Source organism: Pygoscelis adeliae, unplaced genomic scaffold (assembly GCF_000699105.1).
Source record: "Pygoscelis adeliae isolate BGI_AS28 unplaced genomic scaffold, ASM69910v1 Scaffold38, whole genome shotgun sequence".
NCBI classification, from domain to species: Eukaryota; Metazoa; Chordata; class Aves; order Sphenisciformes; family Spheniscidae; genus Pygoscelis; species Pygoscelis adeliae.
In genome coordinates this window covers 11,090,480-11,110,347 of record NW_008825614.1, presented here as the reverse complement: position 1 = coordinate 11,110,347, position 19,868 = coordinate 11,090,480, and the positions used below count along the sequence as shown (strand labels likewise).

Here is a 19,868-nt window from a genome sequence, read left to right as displayed (position 1 = left end):
GATCCTCACATGCATAATTTTTTTTAATATCATAAAAATCTCATACATTTTTTAAGCCAATCTTCTGAATTTTGTGAGCTTGATGAATGTTTCATGAAGGTCTGGGAGTGGCATTATTAAGTGTTAATGAGAATCAAGCCTTGATGAACTTACAGCACTTCTCCCAAGAAGAGGAGAGGCTGTGAGGGAGAAAGCTCTGGCACAAAAACCTGGGCCCGCCCTTCCCAATTTCTGACTGCATTTAATGCAAACACTTTGTTAGAGAAACCATCCCAGACTCTGCGCTGAGCCTGAGGCATGCAGGGTCAGGGTGTTAGGTGCCAAAAAAACAATTCAACCATGATAAAAATGCTAAAAGTGCTCTGAATCAGTGAGTGGGAATGTTTTGACGTGGGGCACTGCTAATCCAGTTTAACACTGCCCTTCCTTGCTTTAAAGATCGGGTTTATGATCAATAAATAAACTTAAGAAAACTGACATACGTGCACACAAAGCCACATTCCTTGGCTGAAAATTGAAATCAGAGGAAAAGAAATTAATAGAGAAATCTTTGAGAATATGCTTCTTAATGTCTCGGTGACACAGATGCTTTCTCAAAAAATTGCTCTTCATTTTAGTAAATTCTGATGATTGCTACACTTTTCCTGACCCTGCAGGATAATGATGTCAAATTCAAATAAATATATCCAAAAATGCCTAAACTTAAGCACTTTTTAAAAATGTGTTTCTGTGTTTTATCGCACGCTATCTTTTCTGCTGGCTGACCTTTATCATGTAAATGTGAAAGCACTTAACCATGGCAAACCATGTGCTTTCATCAAGTCATACTCTTTCAATGCAATTAATTCCAGCTCTCCAGTTATGAAAGAGGAGGTGAGAAAGGAGTCCACACATTTAAGCAGCTACAGAGCAAAAGCTGCCATCAGGTACACCCTTTAAATCCAGAGAAAGCCCCGTAGGCTCCGGGATTTGCAGGACTTAAGGAGAGTAGAGCCCATAGCTGGGACTGGAGCGACCTCTTATTTCAGCGTGGATTGAGCTCCCGAGCAGGAGGTCTGCCTTGGTGGCTCCAGGCTTTCCTTGGCGGAGGGCCGGATGGCTGATTTCGCTTGGGAGCATCGTCAGGAGGCTGTGGAGTTTGTCGCCGTAGGGCTGTGCTGCTCCACGGAAGGGGAAGAATTGAAAAAAGTGTCTTTGGTGTTGGAGGCTTGCCTGACACACCTCTGCACCATGCTTGTCTCTGCTGTTCATGGCTTCCTTCCATAAATACGCCCAACAGCAAAGCTCTGAGGGTGGGGGGGAGGAAGACCATGGCAACCCATGCTAGTGAGCATGCAGGCAGTGGGCACGCACTGGCTGGCTGGAGGGAAACGGCAACCTTATTAAGTTGCTATTTGATCCAAACGAGACACCTTCTTTTCATTTCAGGACTGGGCTGCCCGTAGCTCAGGCTAGGCAGAGCCCAGCCAGTGGGACCCTTTCCGTAGGCAGGGTGTAACCAAAGAAAAGATCTGTATTTTCCAGAAATGCTCAGCACCAACAAACCTCCTGGAAATCCAGGCAATCTGTAAAGGCTCAGTGCATCTGAGAATCAGCGCAGTGGCACATCCCATCAATCCCAGTGAGCTACATCTCACGCATTGATGATGCCTCGTTTTAATTGGAATCTGTCAGATTTTCCCCACTCTTTCATTGCCCCCATCCTCCTCCAGCTTCCCTCATCCCCCTGCATGAGCTCCCCGTCCCCCAGCTGTCACACATGCCAAGCTTTCATTCTTTGTATTTTCCCCACTGCTTAGGGAACTAACAGCAGAGTTCCAGAGGGGATAAGTTAGCCAGCGAGATGCTCATTAAACAAATAAGTTAAAATATATCAGCTCCCAGATGATATATATTTCTCAACAGAACCAACACGACCCCTGTCGCTGTGTGTTTCCCAACTGGGTGCGTGCCCAGCTGGGGGTTGCTGATGTTGCACAGGAGCCACCTTTTCCAGCTGTTATTTTTGTTTCACAGGTAGCTCCAATTGCAAATGTATGGGGGAAAGCTGTCTGAATTGCTCTGGGGTACCGGACGGCAGCTATATCGCATCCGTGCCATGGGGTAAAATCTTGTCCTCCTAGAAGGTGGGGTGGGCTGGTGCCCCGAGCTCCCCGTGCAGCGAGGGAATTGTCACAAAATGCAGGTATGTAGCAAATGGTGCTGACACCCTTTCTGCCAAGAAAAGAAATCTCCTTCTTTTTTAAGGAACGGCTTAAGGAAGCGGAGGAGGTCTATAAGGCTGGCATAGAGAACTGTCCAGAGAGCTCCGATCTGCATAACAACTACGGTGTTTTCTTGGTTGATACCGGTAAGTGAGAAGGAGCAAGGGATTTTCCCTCTCTGCCTTATTTGCTTTGATTTGTTTTATTCAGCAGTACACATCTAAAAGGGTGTCAAAAGCTTCCAAAGCAATAGATGTGCCTCCATTGTAGCTTGGAAATAAATATCTCCACGCTGCCGAGATGGCGCAGCGTAGTGAAATTTGTAATCAATGAAGGCACTGTGTGGCAGTGGCGTTCAGCCCGGCTGTTTCCTTCAGTGTTTGTCACCATCTTCACACAGGCAGTTGTCCTCTTCAATTTGAGCTGGGCAGCACCCTGACAATACTGCCGTTTCTCCAGGAAAGCATGGCCACATCAAACCAAATCCCAGGCACACAAGTGGATCATTGTGGTCTTTGAAGCACTTGCAGCTCTACTTGGTGACAAAGCAGCTCTTTGACTGTAAAGGTTGAGTGCCACCGCTATAAAAACAAACATGGCTTTTAAACCACAGTCATCTGTGAAAACAAAACCTAAGATACTGTGGGGTGAATTGAGCTCCATAATGACATCCAAAGCCTTTCTTTTCTGGGCTCCTGGTTCCCATCCAACTTCCCTGGACTCAGACACTTCCTGGCATCCACATAACAACAAAAAAAACCTGCCGCTGTAATTGCCGCCTTTTATTGACAGCTTTATAAGCAAAGCCAAGTTTGACAAATGACTAGTGGAAACCAAACTACTGTCTCACTCCGGTCCCTCCAGAACAGAGCTGAGACTCAGTGATGGAATGTTGTAGGCTTAAAGTGTGTGGTTGCTACCCATTCTGCCCCTTTCTCGCTGTGCCTGGCTGCAGTGGTGCTTGGGAAGAAAGGACGATAGTGTCCGTCAGTCTGCAGCTGGCTGTCCTACCTCTGAGCTGACGCTCAGCCATCGCTCTTCTGTAGTACCAGTGTGAAATAAATACGAAGCCAAAATGAGTATTCGTAATCAAAAAAGGCATCGTGGCATTAGTGACAGAGGTTGAGGTTCTGAATTTGTGCCCTGGCAAAATTCAAGCTTGCAAATAATAAAAATTCCTGAGTAATTTCACTCTGACGTTGTACTCATCTTTGCTTGCCAACCCAGATAAACTGCCCTATTCCTGCCAAAAATTGTGGTTCAAACACAGTGCAGTGCACTTTCTATTTTTTTTCACTTGTGTATTCTGCCAAAGTCAAAACTAACTTTTCCTGGTTTACTCCTACACTTCCCCACACACAAACAACAGGAAAAAACCCCACTGACTTTTGATACTTCAGGCATGGTGTGTAAATAACCCTCCTGAAGACATGATGAGGCGTGAAGGAAGTGGCTGGTAATGAGCCTGTCTCAGGCTGCGCCCTTCCCCGGCGGGCACCGGGAGATGCTGTGAAGCACCACACCAATTAACTTGCAGGATTTTCAGCAACAAGCCTCCAGCAAGTGTCAGCTCTGGGGAGCCATAATTCTAGACAGCTCTGCAGTGGTCGTAGAGACTCAATGTGTCTCCCTTAACGATGCGCATTACCCCCGTGTGTTGAGCAGGGGAAGCACTGGCTGACTTACGGACTGAGGTGCGTGCCCAGCTGCTTCCCAGGATGTTTTGTAGATATGATTTTCAAAAGCATCTGCCTGCTCAGCGGTGGGAGAAGGTCGAGGCTGCTGCTGGATGTTTTGAAAAAGTCCTACCCTGCAAGATATGTCGTTGGCCTTGGATGAATCTTAAGTGCTTCTTAATCTTCCTACAGGTGTCCCTCCTCTCCCCTGTAAAGGAGACACCGAGAAGTGTCAGTGTTACTTTTATGTTGCATAGATAGTTTTGGGTAAACCAAACTAGATCTGAAAAGCTATGAAAATAAAATTCCCACGGCAGCATATGTTCAGTGCCCCAACACGCGCAGGCTGTTTTCAAGTTCTGCTTTCCAACTAGAAATGGAATTAAATACATTGTGAAGTGATTGGCTTAAAAAATGCCAATACTCAAAAGCTTTGTTGGTGGACAAAGCTCCGTGAGTATCGGTTTTCATCAGGAGATTATCTGTTCTGGAGTGTGCAAAGCAATTAAACAAGCACTGGGGTTAAAAATACGGTATTCCTTCCCCACACACAAACAACAGGAAAAAACCCCACTGACTTTTGATACTTCAGGCATGGTGTGTAAATAACCCTCCTGAAGACATGATGAGGCGTGAAGGAAGTGGCTGGTAATGAGCCTGTCTCAGGCTGCGCCCTTCCCCGGCGGGCACCGGGAGATGCTGTGAAGCACCACACCAATTAACTTGCAGGATTTTCAGCAACAAGCCTCCAGCAAGTGTCAGCTCTGGGGAGCCATAATTCTAGACAGCTCTGCAGTGGTCGTAGAGACTCAATGTGTCTCCCTTAACGATGCGCATTACCCCCGTGTGTTGAGCAGGGGAAGCACTGGCTGACTTACGGACTGAGGTGCGTGCCCAGCTGCTTCCCAGGATGTTTTGTAGATATGATTTTCAAAAGCATCTGCCTGCTCAGCGGTGGGAGAAGGTCGAGGCTGCTGCTGGATGTTTTGAAAAAGTCCTACCCTGCAAGATATGTCGTTGGCCTTGGATGAATCTTAAGTGCTTCTTAATCTTCCTACAGGTGTCCCTCCTCTCCCCTGTAAAGGAGACACCGAGAAGTGTCAGTGTTACTTTTATGTTGCATAGATAGTTTTGGGTAAACCAAACTAGATCTGAAAAGCTATGAAAATAAAATTCCCACGGCAGCATATGTTCAGTGCCCCAACACGCTCAGGCTGTTTTCAAGTTCTGCTTTCCAACTAGAAATGGAATTAAATACATTGTGAAGTGATTGGCTTAAAAAAATGCCAATACTCAAAAGCTTTGTTGGTGGACAAAGCTCCGTGAGTATCGGTTTTCATCAGGGGATTATCTGTTCTGGAGTGTGCAAAGCAATTAAACAAGCACTGGGGTTAAAAATACGGTATTCGCATTGCTGAAATGCTGGAACTTTATACTGTGCCCCATTAATTTATTTAGTAGGTAGTCAGCAGGCCCTGCCTGAGGAAAGCACTGCAAGATCCTTCTTGAGGAAAGCCATTATTTAGCTAAATAAAAATATACTATTAGAAATAGAACTTTAGGCTTTTGGTCTGGTGGTCTGACACCTTTCTTTTTGCACGGTGTTGTATTTTGTGTGGTGCTCGGTGATGTCATGGACTGCGGGATCTTGCACCGGTACACATTTTCACACAGTGAAGCAGTGCCACCCAATGGCTCCTCCGCAACAGAGAGACGGTGCCTACGTGCTCCAGAATAGGCACCTGGACACCTCTGCTCTGGGATTTATTGCCCCGAGGTGGGAATTAGCTGGTCGCTGGCAGCTACTCCCAGTCCTGTTGAGCAATGCACAGAGACCGAGCAGGGCCAACGCAACAGAGGTGGAGGGAGTAGTCTCTGTTTGGAAAGAGCTGAAACTATTTGCAGCTCTGGTGGGGTTGTGGGGAATACTGGGTGGCTTGTTCTCCGTGTCTCTGTTGCCCATCTCTCCAGTGGGCCAGGGTGGAAGGATGCTCTCCCAGGAGGGTGGGACATGCGCCCCAGCTGCCTCTCTGGAGTGGGCTCTGTCCTTAGCACGGGGGGTGCGTCCCCCCGCAGCATGATCGGAGGGTGCTTTCAATCAGGAGCCTTCTTCTGGTGATTGTACCCTCAACTTGCAAAAATCCACTCCTAGAAAATCTATTTCTCAGGCTCGTCTCTGAATATTGGAGCCTAAATCTTAGTTTGGACAGCAATTTTCATTACACTTAATCTTGAAAGGCTGACCCAGGATTTCTTTCTCAAAATGGTTCCCACACATAGACCAATAGATGAAAGAAAACCCAGAGCATTACTGCATGCTGAATTTGCAAAAGGATTTTCTGAGGCACCGGTTTAATGGTTGTTCTCCTCCAGGGGCTCCCGAGCGAGCCGTGTCCCACTACAGGCAGGCCATCCGCCTGAGCCCCGCTCACCACGTGGCCATGGTGAACTTGGGCAGGCTTCACCGCTCCCTGGGGCAGAACAAAGAGGCCGAAGCATGGTACAAGCGGTAAGAATTTGGGACAGGAGACAGAGGTTTCTCTCCTCCCCCTGTATGGCTTGTCTCTGCGAAAGAGCCTTTGATATGTGAATCTGTCAGTCCATATTTGGGTTTTCCTCCCTTCCTTCTCCATCCGTTTGAAACCAGATTTACCTTTGCTTATTTGGCTATTTTTGGGGAGTGCTTGGAGAGGCAGCACAGACTCAGGCAGTTGTTGACTTCCCTGGGCCGTTCCCAGGCCCCCAGGATGGACACACTGCTGCTTTTGGCTGGGGGATGCTCTAACGATAAAATCGGAGGTTTCTCGGTGGCATGAGCAGGTTGTTAGCACAACTCCCACCCTGCTCGAAGCTGGTCTGTGAGTGCCTCACCAGTAACAGCCATAACTGCCGCACAGCCCAGCACCAAAACCTTGGCACCATCAGGAACTCCATCCCTTCCCAGCAATGTGCCGGTAGGCAGGCTCTGACTCCCAGTATGCAGCAGGGTGGACTGGGGGTCGTTTTTTGCCTCCCTTTTGGCATCCAGATTTGTGCTCACACTCCCCAGGTTCTGCCACCATCAGCCATCCCCACCCCTGCTGCATGTTTACGTGCACTTTGAAGGTGGCCCTCTCCCCTTCTCAGGTGGCCAGAGGGATTGCTGCTGTGGGCACACTCATTCCTCCTGGGACCTTAAATTTGTGCTCCCTGGGGTGGGTTGAGCATGCCATGCAGAGTGAAGAGCTTTGCTGCTCGATCCCAGCGCAAGCCACACCTCGCTTTTCTGCTTTGATCCTCACACCACCTGGAAACATCTCTTGTTCCCAAATTCCAGGGCACTGAAGGTATCCCGGAAGGCTGAAATCCTGTCCCCGCTGGGGGCTCTGTATTACAACACGGGGCGGTATGAAGAAGCGTTGCAGGTTTACAGAGAAGCGGCATCACTGCAGCCTTCGAACAAAGAGATCCGACTGGCGCTGGTGAGTGTGGGGCGAGCTCGGCCAGGGCAGAGCCACGAAAGTGGAGCACCAGCTGCTAGGTGCCGCATCATGTATTAAGGAGGGTTGAGCTTTTTAAGATCATGACCTTTTATAATGTGGCTCTGTAGGCTCAGGTTTTAGCAATGATGGGGCAGACGAAGGAAGCCGAAAAGATGACGAACCATATACTCAATGAGGATGTGGAGTGCCTGGAGTGCTACCGCCTTCTGTCAGCCATCTACAGCAAGCAGGAGCACTATGCCAAGGTACCATAGCCACGGGGTACCCTTGTCCCAAGGGCTCACACACAGAGCTCAGGTTGAATTTTACATTCCGTCTCTCCGGAGACGTGTCACGTGCCTTAGCGCACATCCAGTAGATTTATTTTTTCACTAAAACCTTCTGTTTATCTAGGTACTGGGACTGAAGCTAAGCAGTGTGCTTTTCTTACCACTTACTGCTCCTGCTGCTGTCAGCCCCACTGCCCATCAGCCACAGGCATCTGAAAAACTCATTTCCGCATGTGTTAACAATGTGGGACAAACAAGGGAAGGAGGAAGATGACTCTTATGTTGGGAGGCCCTAGCGGGTGAGGAGAGCATGAGAGGTGGAAAGACACAGAATACTGTAACACAATGTCCTCTTGCTTTTTCACAGGCACTTGAAGCTATAGAAAAAGCTCTTCAGCTAAAACCAAAGGATCCAAAAGTCATATCAGAGCTCTTTTTCACTAAAGGAAACCAGCTAAGAGAACAGAATCTCCTTGACAAGGCTTTTGAGGTATGCCTGCTCTAAGCCTTATGGATAGTTTTGTAGGTTAAAAGATTAAAGGTTAAAAAATAAAAGGTTAAAAGAAAAGTTAGCTCATTGCCTCTAATACTCTCTGGTGCACGCACCCTGTCTGTTGGCCTTGGGAGCTCAGCAGTTCACCAGTGGTACAGCTAAAGCTATGGGGCAGCTAACTTTGCCAGGCTTAGTTGCAACTTTTTTCCTCGTTCCTGTGTGGAAATACAGCTCCCTGCTCTGAGGGGTTAAGTGCAGAGTTGTGGTGGGACTATGGATAGGCCTCGTCGCACTGACCAGACCCTTGGTCCATCCAGCCCCAGCCCCTCTCACTGGCAATGGCCAACTCCAGGGGGCTCAGCTGAAACCTGTGAGAGCCCACCACGTTGTTATATCTCACCTCATTACCTAATAGCTGAGAGATTGGCTTATGCTGTGGAGCAGGAGGCTTGATAGCTCGGAAATTATGTTAGCATTAAGTAATAGCACAGAAAATTGTTATTGGGACAGTTCTGAATACTCTCGATATCCTTACAGATGCCTAATCCTGGTTTGAATCCTTTCCTGCTGTGAGACCATAAAAACGGTGCTGTTTGACAGTCAGAAGGTCCTTGTTGCTTCTTCCCATGCACAGTGGCATGATGTTCTTCCCATGCACAGTGGCAGAAGCAGTGGGGAGGGATAGCACTGCCCTCAGGTCCTTGTGAAACCTCCGTGCAGGTGGCTGTACCGGTCTGCTGCCAGCTCCAAATTAAAGCCTTGCAGATAAGGAGCATCACAGCCCACACACAGCTTGTGGGTGGCAGGCACCTGTCCGAGGAAATGACCCTGACGTGTAGGAGACCGCAGTGGTGCGGGGTGGCAGGGAGAGGGTCGCAGGGGTTGGTGTGGCTCCTCGAGTGGCACTGTGGGCAGGGAAAACCTGCGAGATGAGCTCAGCAGTGAAGCAGTATGTTATGTCACCTCTGCTGTAAAGAAACTGAAATTCAGCTTGTGCATTGTATATGAGAAGAATTTGAAATCATATTTTAAATGGATTCAGAGGGAGAGGAAACTTAGTTTCTCTTTCCCCTCCAGTGCTGCTTTTGTTTGAAGACTCAGACTCTTAACCTAAAAATGTTTCATATTTATGTAGAGCTATAAACGGGCTGTGCAGCTCAACCCAGACCAAGCACAGGCCTGGATGAATATGGGAGGCATTGAGCACATTAAGGTATGACAATTTTGCTTTTCCTTAAGCTGTCAACTGTAGAGACTACTACTCAGGACAGAAAGCTAAATTTGTTTCAGACTGCCAAGAGCTGCATGTTTGTGAACAGTGAGTGTCCCTGATGTATTTTATCCAAAAAGGAGGAAAGTCTGTCGACCCCAACTGGAATTTCCCAACCAGATTGCTTGGGAATATGTATCCAGTAATGTAAATCCCATATTTGTAAGAGGACAGGCTGCAAGGAACAACTTGCCCATCTCTAAAGTTTTTCTGCTTCAATTGTTGACCTGCCTTAGAAAAATGTCACTGTGAGTCGACTTTTAAGATTCCTCTACCTAATTAATTTAATAAAGATGTCTAATGCAGAATGCTGGCATGAAATTATGGAAATAGACAGCCCACCCTGTGGTTGCTTATCTTTTTGAATACTTTAGCATATCATTATGATTTGGGTCTTAAGGAGTCACATTGTGTGATATCCTCAAGCTATCCTATCGCTGAGTAAAATTAACTCTTCTGGTGCAACATAACGGAAAAATGTAAATCTACTTCTTGCCGTGTGTGTTTGATCAAATTTAGGCTAACGGCACTCGGTGATCCGTTTCATAATGAAGAAGTATTCCCGTTACCTAACAACATCAAGTTTTATAAACTCTTTTTCCTTTGTATTACGGTCTTCACCATTCCCAAGGAATGAACTTTCTATGTCAGGGAATGCGAATGAAATCTGTCACTCGTTTTCTTTGTAGGGGAGCTACGTCACTGCCCGTGGCTACTATGAGAAAGCCTTACAGCTGGTTCCAAACAGCAAGTTGCTGAAGGAGAATCTGGCCAAACTGGATCGCTTGGAGAAACGGTTTCAGGAAGTCCAGGAGAAAGACCAAACATAGCGTTCAGTCACCAGTGGAAAGGAACTCATGCCCCTTGGAGAAGAGTATGGTGGAAGCCTATTGCTCAAAGTGATGCTGAAGGAACTTTATAGGACTCAGAATTACGGAAGGCAAATTTTGAATGCATGCTTATGTTTGATCAGAGTTACAGGAGACACTCGGCTCCTGTGGGACATGCTGGAGAATGAATGAAAACCTTCCTTTAATCAAGATTTATGTTTAGGCTGAACCCATTTTAGTCACACCGGGAGCATGGGTGGGACACGTACCTTCAATGTCTTGGTTATCACTGGGGAAACCATGGAGACAAAGCACTCACCCATTGCAGCGGGGGTGAAGTAACACCTCCTGTTACTCAACACAGGCTCACCTCGTCCACGTAAAGTACCACTGATGGGCTTCATTGCAAGTGCTGCCAGGTCTTTCTGAGCCAGGAAAGATGGTCAGAATGGTCACAGAAAAAGGTTTCAAGGGGTTAATGCTGAGGAAATGGTGGCCACTTTTACAGCTCTAAATGTGACTTGAAAATTATTCTAAGGAAAGGGAAAGCGGTATCTGAATATCACCCAAGAAGGATGATTCTACAAGTAGGACAAATGGTCCTTTGAGGGAAAACCTCACCTCAATGTTTTACTCATAAGATAGTAATTTTGTAGTCATTCAGGTTCATGATGTCAGTATTATCAAATATCATATGGCTTTACCCTTTGCCGTCTCTCTCCAGGCCACATAATTATCACTCTGAAAAAAATGGAAGCATCCAAAGGCAATGGGAAGCTCTAGGATCACTTGTCCTCCTGTCCAGTCCCCAGTAAAAAAACCAAACAACCGATCTGATCAATATAGAAGGTAAAGTAAAGCCACAGAGAGCTTCGGGAAGATTTCCTAGCCTGGAAAGGTACTGAGGAGGCTTTTTTATGGGTGTGCAGGGGCAAAGCCCATTTATCATGGTGATAACCCTGACAAAACACTTTGTCAAAGTGTTCTCACCCCCTCCCCCAAAAGATACGGAAAATTACCTATAGCTGATCAGTCATAAATCTGTATTTTTAAATACTGAAGTGGGAAAACAAATTCTCTCCAGAATTGGGGCTTTTATTTTTGAGTTTTATTTATTTAACTTATAATAATCAAATAATTAATATATTTTCTCTATTTTATACGAATTGGGCAGTATCCTTCACAGCCGGCCATGTGGCTGGGCATTGTGACTTGCATTGTCTGAAGTTAGAAAAATGCAGTACCACCGAGGCGTGCTTGAATAACTCCCCCTAATGATGTTTCTAGAGCAAACGGCTGCAGAGCACATTGCACTGTCACTGCAATAACAGCTCTTCTGCTGCTTCCACCAGGGTTTGTACCAGTTCACAGAGAGCGTTAGTGGGATCATGCTTGGTGTCACTGCCTTTGGGTTTGGACATCAGGGTAGGTCATCAGTTTGTTCCTCTTGCAGCAGGAAAGTGCCGTAAAAGTTGTTATATTTGAGCTTGATTGTGGCGAGTCCCCGCAGAAGAGCAGCCCAGGGTTTGGCATTATTAGTTCAGAAGAACAGTTCAGATTAGGTGTGCGATGCCTTGATACACCTCTGTCAGGAAAAGCCTGTGTGGCAGTGACCCATGTGGCGCCCAGGTTTAGTTGGTGCTGGCCATGGCACCTCAGCAAGCTCCGAATTCGCTCAGCGCGATGGGACAGCCGTGCGCTGGTGGCTCCGCTGGCTTCATTTAAACAGCTCGGTGTCTAGCCGCTACTGGTGGTCAAATTACTGACAAATTCTTAACATGACTCCAGCTGCGTTTGGAGCTCAGAGGGAGACCAGACTGGTGCAGATGTCTGCCCTGCCAGGGCTTGTGGACCAGATAGAGCCATGGCTGTGTGTCCACCGAGACGAGGGTGGACTTGGGAGGTACTGGTCCCCACTGGCCAAGGAGAACGGCCAGTGCCTACAGCTGGGCAGAGGTGGGAGGGAGGGACCATCGGGGGGGGAAGGTGGTGACACACGTTTCTTGGCTCTCTCCCTTTGAACCAGCTTCCCAAGGGAGCAGCTGGGACCAAAATAAGCAAGTCTTTTGCTGATGAATTTTCCCTTCTCTCCCCAGCCCAAGCAGCCGACTTTGCTTTCCGGGGCCGAGGGCAGGTTTGAGGTCCTGGAGCTGGGTCTGCATCCATGTCTTTTCACATGACTTTTATGGCCATGGACTTGCTGACCTGATGTTTCTGCAGGTCCCCAGTGCAGGTGCTCCGCTGGATGCCATGCATGGAGTAGCTTTGCACAGCCCTCGCACTGCCAGGATGGCTGGGAGGAGACGGGGTCGTGCCGCCAGAGTCCCGTGGGATGGGGAAACCAAAGCTTAAATGGCCTCTGAGAGCAGTCGGTTCCCCACCGTCCATTGCAAAGTTGTAAATGGTTCATTACTGGGGTATTCAGAGGTATCTGGACCATAAAGCTCCCTGCTTCTCCCCAAGGTGACCCTGCCTTCAGGGCAGCACCACCAAAGCCCTGTGCACCTGGGTGGGATGGCCATGGACTTGCTGACCTGATGTTTCTGCAGGTCCCCAGTGCAGGTGCTCCGCTGGATGCCATGCATGGAGTAGCTTTGCACAGCCCTCGCACTGCCAGGATGGCTGGGAGGAGACGGGGTCGTGCCGCCAGAGTCCCGTGGGATGGGGAAACCAAAGCTTAAATGGCCTCTGAGAGCAGTCGGTTCCCCACCGTCCATTGCAAAGTTGTAAATGGTTCATTACTGGGGTATTCAGAGGTATCTGGACCATAAAGCTCCCTGCTTCTCCCCAAGGTGACCCTGCCTTCAGGGCAGCACCACCAAAGCCCTGTGCACCTGGGTGGGCTGGCTGCCTGCGGTACCGCCGCGTGGCAGCGAGTTTGGGGGCTGGCAGAGCGGTGTTTGGTGCAGCCCCCGACAGCGGTGCCATGCAAAGCCCCCCGTGGAGGAGGCATCTGCAGAGTGCTCTGACAGCTAGCCGAAGCGTGGGGGATAGGGGTGGGGGGAGATACGTCTCATTTAAAAACATGTATCAGCTATAAACTTTGCCTCATAAAGATATATTAAGTAAATACTATATATTCTACAAGCTGCACAGCAGTGTGGCTTTAAACTGTGGCCAATGAAACATATTTTTTCAAATATAGAAGAAGTTGTATTTTTTATAGCAGTGCTTTGTGAGGGGGAAGACTTGGTTTTGTGTTAACTTCGGCTTAAATCTTAGTTTGTCTTTCCTGAGAGACCTGGTAGAAATGATTGTCTCGTTCTTGTCCTAGAACCTAATCAAAGCCATCTTGACCTCCTAAAACCGGTGCATGTGTAAAACTATAATACAGCTTTGGCTGCCTCCCCTCCCAGATCCTGGAGAAGGATTACCATTTTTGCAACACTGTCTTACTTGCAGAATAACGTAGAAAGATGAGACCATCCTCTCCGTGAGGGAGGCGGTTTGGTTGGAAGGCATGGCGTACATTCATCCACTCACCTAAATTAGGCAGGTAATGTATCCACGGAGTTTAATCCCAGCTGAACCAGATTACGTTTATATGCCGAAAGGCCGACTCTCCACATTTTGGAGCTGGGTTTATGGTAGTTACGGAGAGAGGAGGGCTCAGTCATGAACCCCGCTTTCCTGAACCAGCACTTTATACCCCATCTATGCAGGATGACGGTCTGCGAACTGGCAGCATATTTGGAGGACGATTCAGACCCTGAGCTATTAAAGCAGTTAAACCCTTGTGAAGTTTTGAGCTGATTCCGTCTCGTTGGCATCCGTGCTGAAATGCTGTGTTTGTTCAGGACATTAATCTTGTGAAAGGTTTATTGCAGGCGAAGAAGAAAAATGGAGTATGATATGAAATGGGTTACCTCCACCGAAATGGAATGCTATTGTGGAAGATAAATAGAGCGACTTACCTTGTGATAAACTGGATATTATTCTAATTAATCATAGGAAATGTCCTCTTCCTCTAGCATTGCACAGCTTCTAAAATAATGAGTTATAAATACATTGTTTTCTGCCAACTCCAGTGCTCAGCATGATTAGCAGAGATTACAAATTAATAAATGACTGAAGCTCTACCTGGTGGGGGAGAGTTCACTCTCTCTGCGAGTTGCATTGGCTAAACCTCAGTGCTCACCAATATTAAAGTGGAGAATTAACGCAAAGCTGGTTAGACAGGACTTTCGTGTACTCACTGTGCATTTTAATCCTAAATGAAAAACATAATAATTGTGTTGCTTTTTGCTTTCCCCATGAATAATATTTTCAGCTGATGGATTTTGTTTTATTTTATTGCTTATTTGAAGTCCAGCGTTCTTTGCTTCCATTCCTTTTCCATCCCCCGGGATAAATGATGCAGTGGGGGGGCATTTTCTCTCTCTCACAGACTGCTTGGACTAGGTTTTCCTACAAATGTGCAGGCAACTTGTTTTGGCCAAACAGTAAGTGAATGCAGCAGTGCAAATGGCCTTCATTCCAGAGATCTTGACGAGGACGGCGGGGGGGTGGGGAGATGGGAGGATGTGCATGCGTGCACATGGGTGGAAGAAGTCTAAGTCAAAAAAATCCAAAATAAAGAGCCTAACTTGCAGGGGTGGCTGGACACCCCTAAAATTAACTAAAAACTATGAAAGCTTTTCAACAGTTATAGAAACCAGTCCAGATATGGTGTACAATATTTGGTGGAAGAAGATAATTGTCATTCTAATTTTAATAATTAGGCAATTTAGAATATAGTTGTATGATATTTTGCCCCACTTGTCCTCCAACTCAGTGAAAAAGTTGGTATATGCTTAAGTCTCCTCAATCTGTATGTGATTAAGTTGACCAAGTGCTCAATTTCTATCTTTCATATATGCAATTATGCACAATCTTTGGAAAAAATTAGCCCTTAGAGGGTTCTTCTTCCCCAACCTTCAGTATCTTGCAGCAATTTCAAAATGCACCATTTTGCTTTCATGTACATTTAAACCCAGCAGCAAAAAAAAAAAAGAAAAAGAAAAAAAAAGCGCTTGGCATTCACTGGTGTTTCAATGTGGCAAAGTTGCTTCAGGTAATCTCGATAACTTTGTGCAAAAGTTCATTGCCATATTTGTACTGACTTGCTGAAAATTTTTTCTTCTGGAAAATACCCCCAGTTGGTATCCTCTGTAAAAGTTATGGCTTCTGCAACTGTATTACTGTAGAAATCTCTGCCTGAAGTGGATGTCACGCTGCGTGTTCCTCTCATGCAGGAGTTGTTTGCATTGCCTGTTGTTCATATGGTTCTTATTTCTGTATCTGTTTTTTTTAATCAGTTGTGCATATCTTTTTTAAAAAAAACAAGAAAACAGCCTGTGGATTAGAAATCTTTTAAAAATAAATTCACACTTAGCAGCAGCTGGATGTATGTCAGTGGTACAGGAATTTGCAAAGTCTTTGCTTTTTTCACTGTGGGATTTATGGCTAGATTTCACATACAGGAGTTATGCTCGAAGTCTTTGCAAAAGAAAATGTATGTAAATGTCTATTTTATATAAAAAGTAAGAAAAGTAAGTGCTGTGTCTGGTTTTGTTCTCTTGGCTATGGGGTCAGTCTGTTCCGTAGGACCAACCATGACCAAGTTCTTTTGGAGGTGGAAGGGCCAAAGTTTCTTACTTCACTTGACTTCCATTTTACTGCCCAAGGAGTCCCAGTGACTGCTCACGTAGGAGCAACTATGCAGCACGTGTCCTTGAGTCTGGCCATATAAAAACATTGGAGCAGGCATTTTTTGGAGCCTGAGCATGAGAAAGGGTGGCTGGTGCTTGCACGGTCTTGATGATTGGACATGTTATACTGACATAAGCTCTTCATGTCAGGCTTTATACATCTGTTGGGAATGTGTCAAACACACTTAAGTCTGTTTGACACACTCTGTTAAGAGTGCAAAGAGAAAAACAGAACAGAAATCAAAAAGAAACTCATTTTGTTCTAATTCCCTTCTTTCTGGCAGACATTCCCAGATGCTCCTGCATGTTCCCAGGGCTTGGGTTCACTCAGGGGATTGTGATGGTGATAAACACCTCCATTGAAAATGGACCTGAAGGAGAATCTAAAGCCCTGAACACAAGCCATAGTGTTTTTTGCCATCTTGGTGTGTGCAAAACCCCTGTAGCATGCAGAGGAATTGCACGCTCACTTTGAAGTCAGCTCGTACACCCTGAAGTTCTCCTGGATCCCAACGGTGCAGGGTTTCTTAGTGGAGCTTGCTCTTGCAGTATGTGGATAACAGCTCTCCCCGTAAAAAAGGTCAAATCATTTTCATCCTTACGGCAGCTACTTAAGGCTCTCCATAAGCCCCGTGTATTGCTTCACAGGCAAGAAGCTGCTGGAGGTTTCAGACAGCTCTCTTGGTGTCCTCTGGGAAGGAAGAAGAAACATGCCATCATGCCTTATACAGGTGCTCCCCCTGGCCGGCTTGGGCAAGGAGAGACCGTGGGGCGAGGAACTTGGCTGGACTCACCTTTGCCTGTGCTAACCCTCCTCTGCAAAAGCAATGAGATTTGTTTCAAACCGGAAGGGCTGAGGCAGCTCGGGGCTGGTGGCAATGGTGAGGGGGGACATTAGATCCTGCCACTGCCCCCTTGGGGAGCGGGCAACAAACTACGAACAGGAGAGCCCAGGGAGCCTCTGACCCCCAGCGAGACATGGCTGGGGAACCTCCAAGCCCACCTGAGTTGCAGCCCTGCAGCCTCACCTGCCAAAACTGATTGGCCCCCTCATCTATTAAAGGGGCTTGTTAGCTGGGAGGAGAAGGAGGCTTGTTTCTCCTGTGTGCAGAAGAGAATAGTCTGAGATGCAGCACTGGGTGCTTTCCCTGGGCAATGGTGGGAGCTTGCTGCTGGTGTCCCTTCTTGTTCCATGTGGTGAGTCCTCTGTGTGCAGGCTGTGGGGAGATGTGCCCCAGTGTGGGGGTTACAGCAGCGAGCACTGATGTTATCTGCTCTTTTAAGGTACCAAACAAGTGAATGTAACCAGTCAGTTTCCGCAAATCATGCCAGGGCTTGCTGTGCTTGCCCCTGGTGAGTGATTTTGGGCTGCCGTTGCTGTGGCTCTGCTGGGACTGGAAGCCTTTCTTACCCTCTCCATCTAGGTGCTGCTCACCACAGCCCTCTTCTTGGCTGCTGTGGCAAGTGAGCTGTTCCCCATGCAGGCTGCTCAGCTGCAGTGTGGTCCCTTGGCTGTGCAAGAAAGATAAATAGTTTGGTCCTGCTGAGCTTGTTAATTGGTGACCCTGGGGCACTCATGTCAGAAAAGTGTCTAGGAGAGCAATGAATGGCAGCATGTTCTCAAATCCTTCTTGCACATCCTCCTGCAGTGGCTATATGTATTTATAACTCCCTGTCTGGCCTGCTCCCACATCCATGTAAAAATTTATTTCCTAGGGATGCTTGTAGGTAAGAGAGGGAAATAAGCACAGGGCAGGCTGCAAAGGGGGTCAAGTTGGGCAGAAGAATGGTGATCTTCAGAGTGACTTGCTCCTGGTAATGAAACTAGTGCTAAAAAGATCTGCCCAGCTGGGGCAAGAGATGGGATAACCAGCTAATTGCTATCCCTCCCACCCTGCTCCAATATGATGCCGGTCCTTCTGCTGTTGCTAATGTTATTTCTCTCCCCACCTAAGGGAATGGTGTTTTCTCCATCATTTACCTCTGTGATAAAGTCTATTTATTTTCTACTTCGCTAGCAGACTTGCTGCTATAGCAATAATCACCACAGTCTCTTGTTGGAAAAGGTAGTCAGCAGCAAGGGCTAGGGAGAGCTTGGTCCAGGTCAATGGCTTAGAAAATTGTGCCTGATTTTGTGACTGAGTTTTCTGTAGTAGTCAAATGCTTTGAGGCCAGAGTGTGCCCTGGGAATATGATAAAATGCTATTAAAAAAGGAAAGAGAGAGAGGCTGGGCTGAACGGAGCAGCAAGGAGCTCAGTTAGCCCCTCTACAGCCAGGAGTGCTGCAGGAGTTGTGCAAGGATCCCCACAACCTTGTGGGGTGAGTCCTGCTTGCTGCTGTCTCATGGTGGTTGGCTGTCCGGGTGGAGGAGAAAGATATGGGTTCCTGAGTTCACTGGCACTCAGTTAAGGTGGTGTGAGAGATTGGTGGCTTTTTAATGCCTGTCAACCTGATGGGAAGGTTAAGCAAGCAGCTTTGCCTTCAAGCCCACACAGAGGACATAGGACCCAAAGTTAAAGAGGGGGCTGGAGGGGTGGTGGTGTGCTGGTTGGTAACATTTTGGATCCAGACTTGGTCTCCTGGTGACTCCAGTCAGTTATTCCAGGCTCTTGCCAGGGCAAACACAGTGCGAGTACCTCCTAAATCATGAGCATTATATTGCTTATGTTTGCTTGGCTGGGAACTGAACTCTTATCCCAGCCTTGGCTTGGGAGAGGCAGGGGACCCCTCCTATTGGCGTAAGAAACACATTGGACAGGAGTGATTAACAGAGTGATTTTTAGCTGGTGCAGACACGGGGCCAGCTGAAGGGGGTGGAGGAAGAGCTGCTGTCCTCTTCTCAGCAAAGGAGTCAGAAGCCTGATGCTACCCCTCTCCCACAACCACCCAGCCTGGAGAAGCAGACCTCTGGTATGAAAAGTTGCAGTTGGTTCCTTTTCTTTGTGTCCCAAGTATTTGAGATCTCTCCTCCTGTGTGATCTTTGCTGTGATGATCATGTTCTGGAGCTGACCCAGGGGAGCAGCACACCCCTTCCTCCTCCACCCAGCATGGGGTCTGGCAGGCCTGTCAGTGTGTGCATCACTCCCTGCTGGGCGAGGACTGGTAGGGTTTTCCCTAGAAAACATAAATGGGATTGCCGTGAATTTATCTCAAATTGCACAGTTCAACGAGCATCTAAAACTTAATCAGACCCAGCCATCCCTAAATCAAACTTTCCCTGTGCTCATTGTCCACATTTCTAAGGCAAAACCAGTGCCAAAAGCGATGTGAGAAAGCTCTGTCTCCTTGAGATGTGTTTCAGACCAAAGTCAAGACTGCGTGCTGGGCCAGCTCAGTTCAGAGACAAGATCATAATGACTTTACTTGCTCAGGTTAAGTGCTACAGGACACTTAGTTACGGAAGCTTTGAAATAGTAAACTTTGAATAAAGTCAGGTGGCATCATTACAACCTGTTGCACTTGTTACTTAATTTTGTAAGTCCCAGTTGCATTTCATTAGGAATAATTAGGCTACTGGCTGAAATCGAAATTTGCTTTTTTATGACTGCACACACATCATGAAAATACCTCACAGGAGACTTCAGCTTTGCACACATCAGCTTCTTATCAAGAAATGCAATTTCCGTGTGTTTTCATTTATCTCCATATAATTACCTTCAGCTTGGAGCTCAGGCTGGAGTCAGGAAAGCTGGGACACCTGGGATTTGTCCCATTAATTCCCTACCTGCCAGAAGAGCCTGGGGTGATGCATTTGAGCATGCGGGGGGGTTGTCTCACTGCAAAATACTCCTGTTTCTGTCTTCTATGTAGGCCTGAATTGTGGACTTCATCCCATTGACCTGAAGAGCCCAAAGGATGCTTTGCCGCTGGGATTCTTCTCTCAAATTGTTGGAGGAAGACAGTTGGTGCCTGGAGGGCAGCCCTGGCAGGTCTGTGTTGCAGTGTGCTGCCT

At 47.2% G+C, this 19,868-nt stretch overlaps 2 protein-coding genes across 3 annotated transcripts in view; both read left to right on the top strand.

The window, feature by feature from the left end:
* TMTC1 (transmembrane and tetratricopeptide repeat containing 1) overlaps positions 1-11,135 on the top strand; it is a 136,060-nt gene extending 124,925 nt beyond the window's left edge. For both annotated transcript variants that reach the window (XM_009332903.1, XM_009332902.1), the window contains 7 exons: positions 2,248-2,350; positions 6,254-6,389; positions 7,197-7,341; positions 7,470-7,607; positions 7,999-8,121; positions 9,260-9,337; positions 10,084-11,135. In XM_009332903.1, coding sequence (XP_009331178.1) covers positions 2,248-2,350; positions 6,254-6,389; positions 7,197-7,341; positions 7,470-7,607; positions 7,999-8,121; positions 9,260-9,337; positions 10,084-10,224 — 864 coding nt within the window. In that variant the 3' untranslated portion in view covers positions 10,225-11,135. The remainder of the gene's footprint in view (positions 1-2,247; positions 2,351-6,253; positions 6,390-7,196; positions 7,342-7,469; positions 7,608-7,998; positions 8,122-9,259; positions 9,338-10,083) is intronic.
* An 867-nt stretch (positions 11,136-12,002) lies between these two features.
* The window catches only part of OVCH1 (ovochymase 1), a 46,373-nt gene continuing 38,507 nt past the window's right edge, over positions 12,003-19,868 (top strand). Inside the window, 2 exon segments of the mRNA XM_009333032.1 lie at positions 12,003-12,180; positions 19,727-19,845. Of these exon segments, the coding sequence (XP_009331307.1) occupies positions 12,003-12,180; positions 19,727-19,845 (297 nt within the window).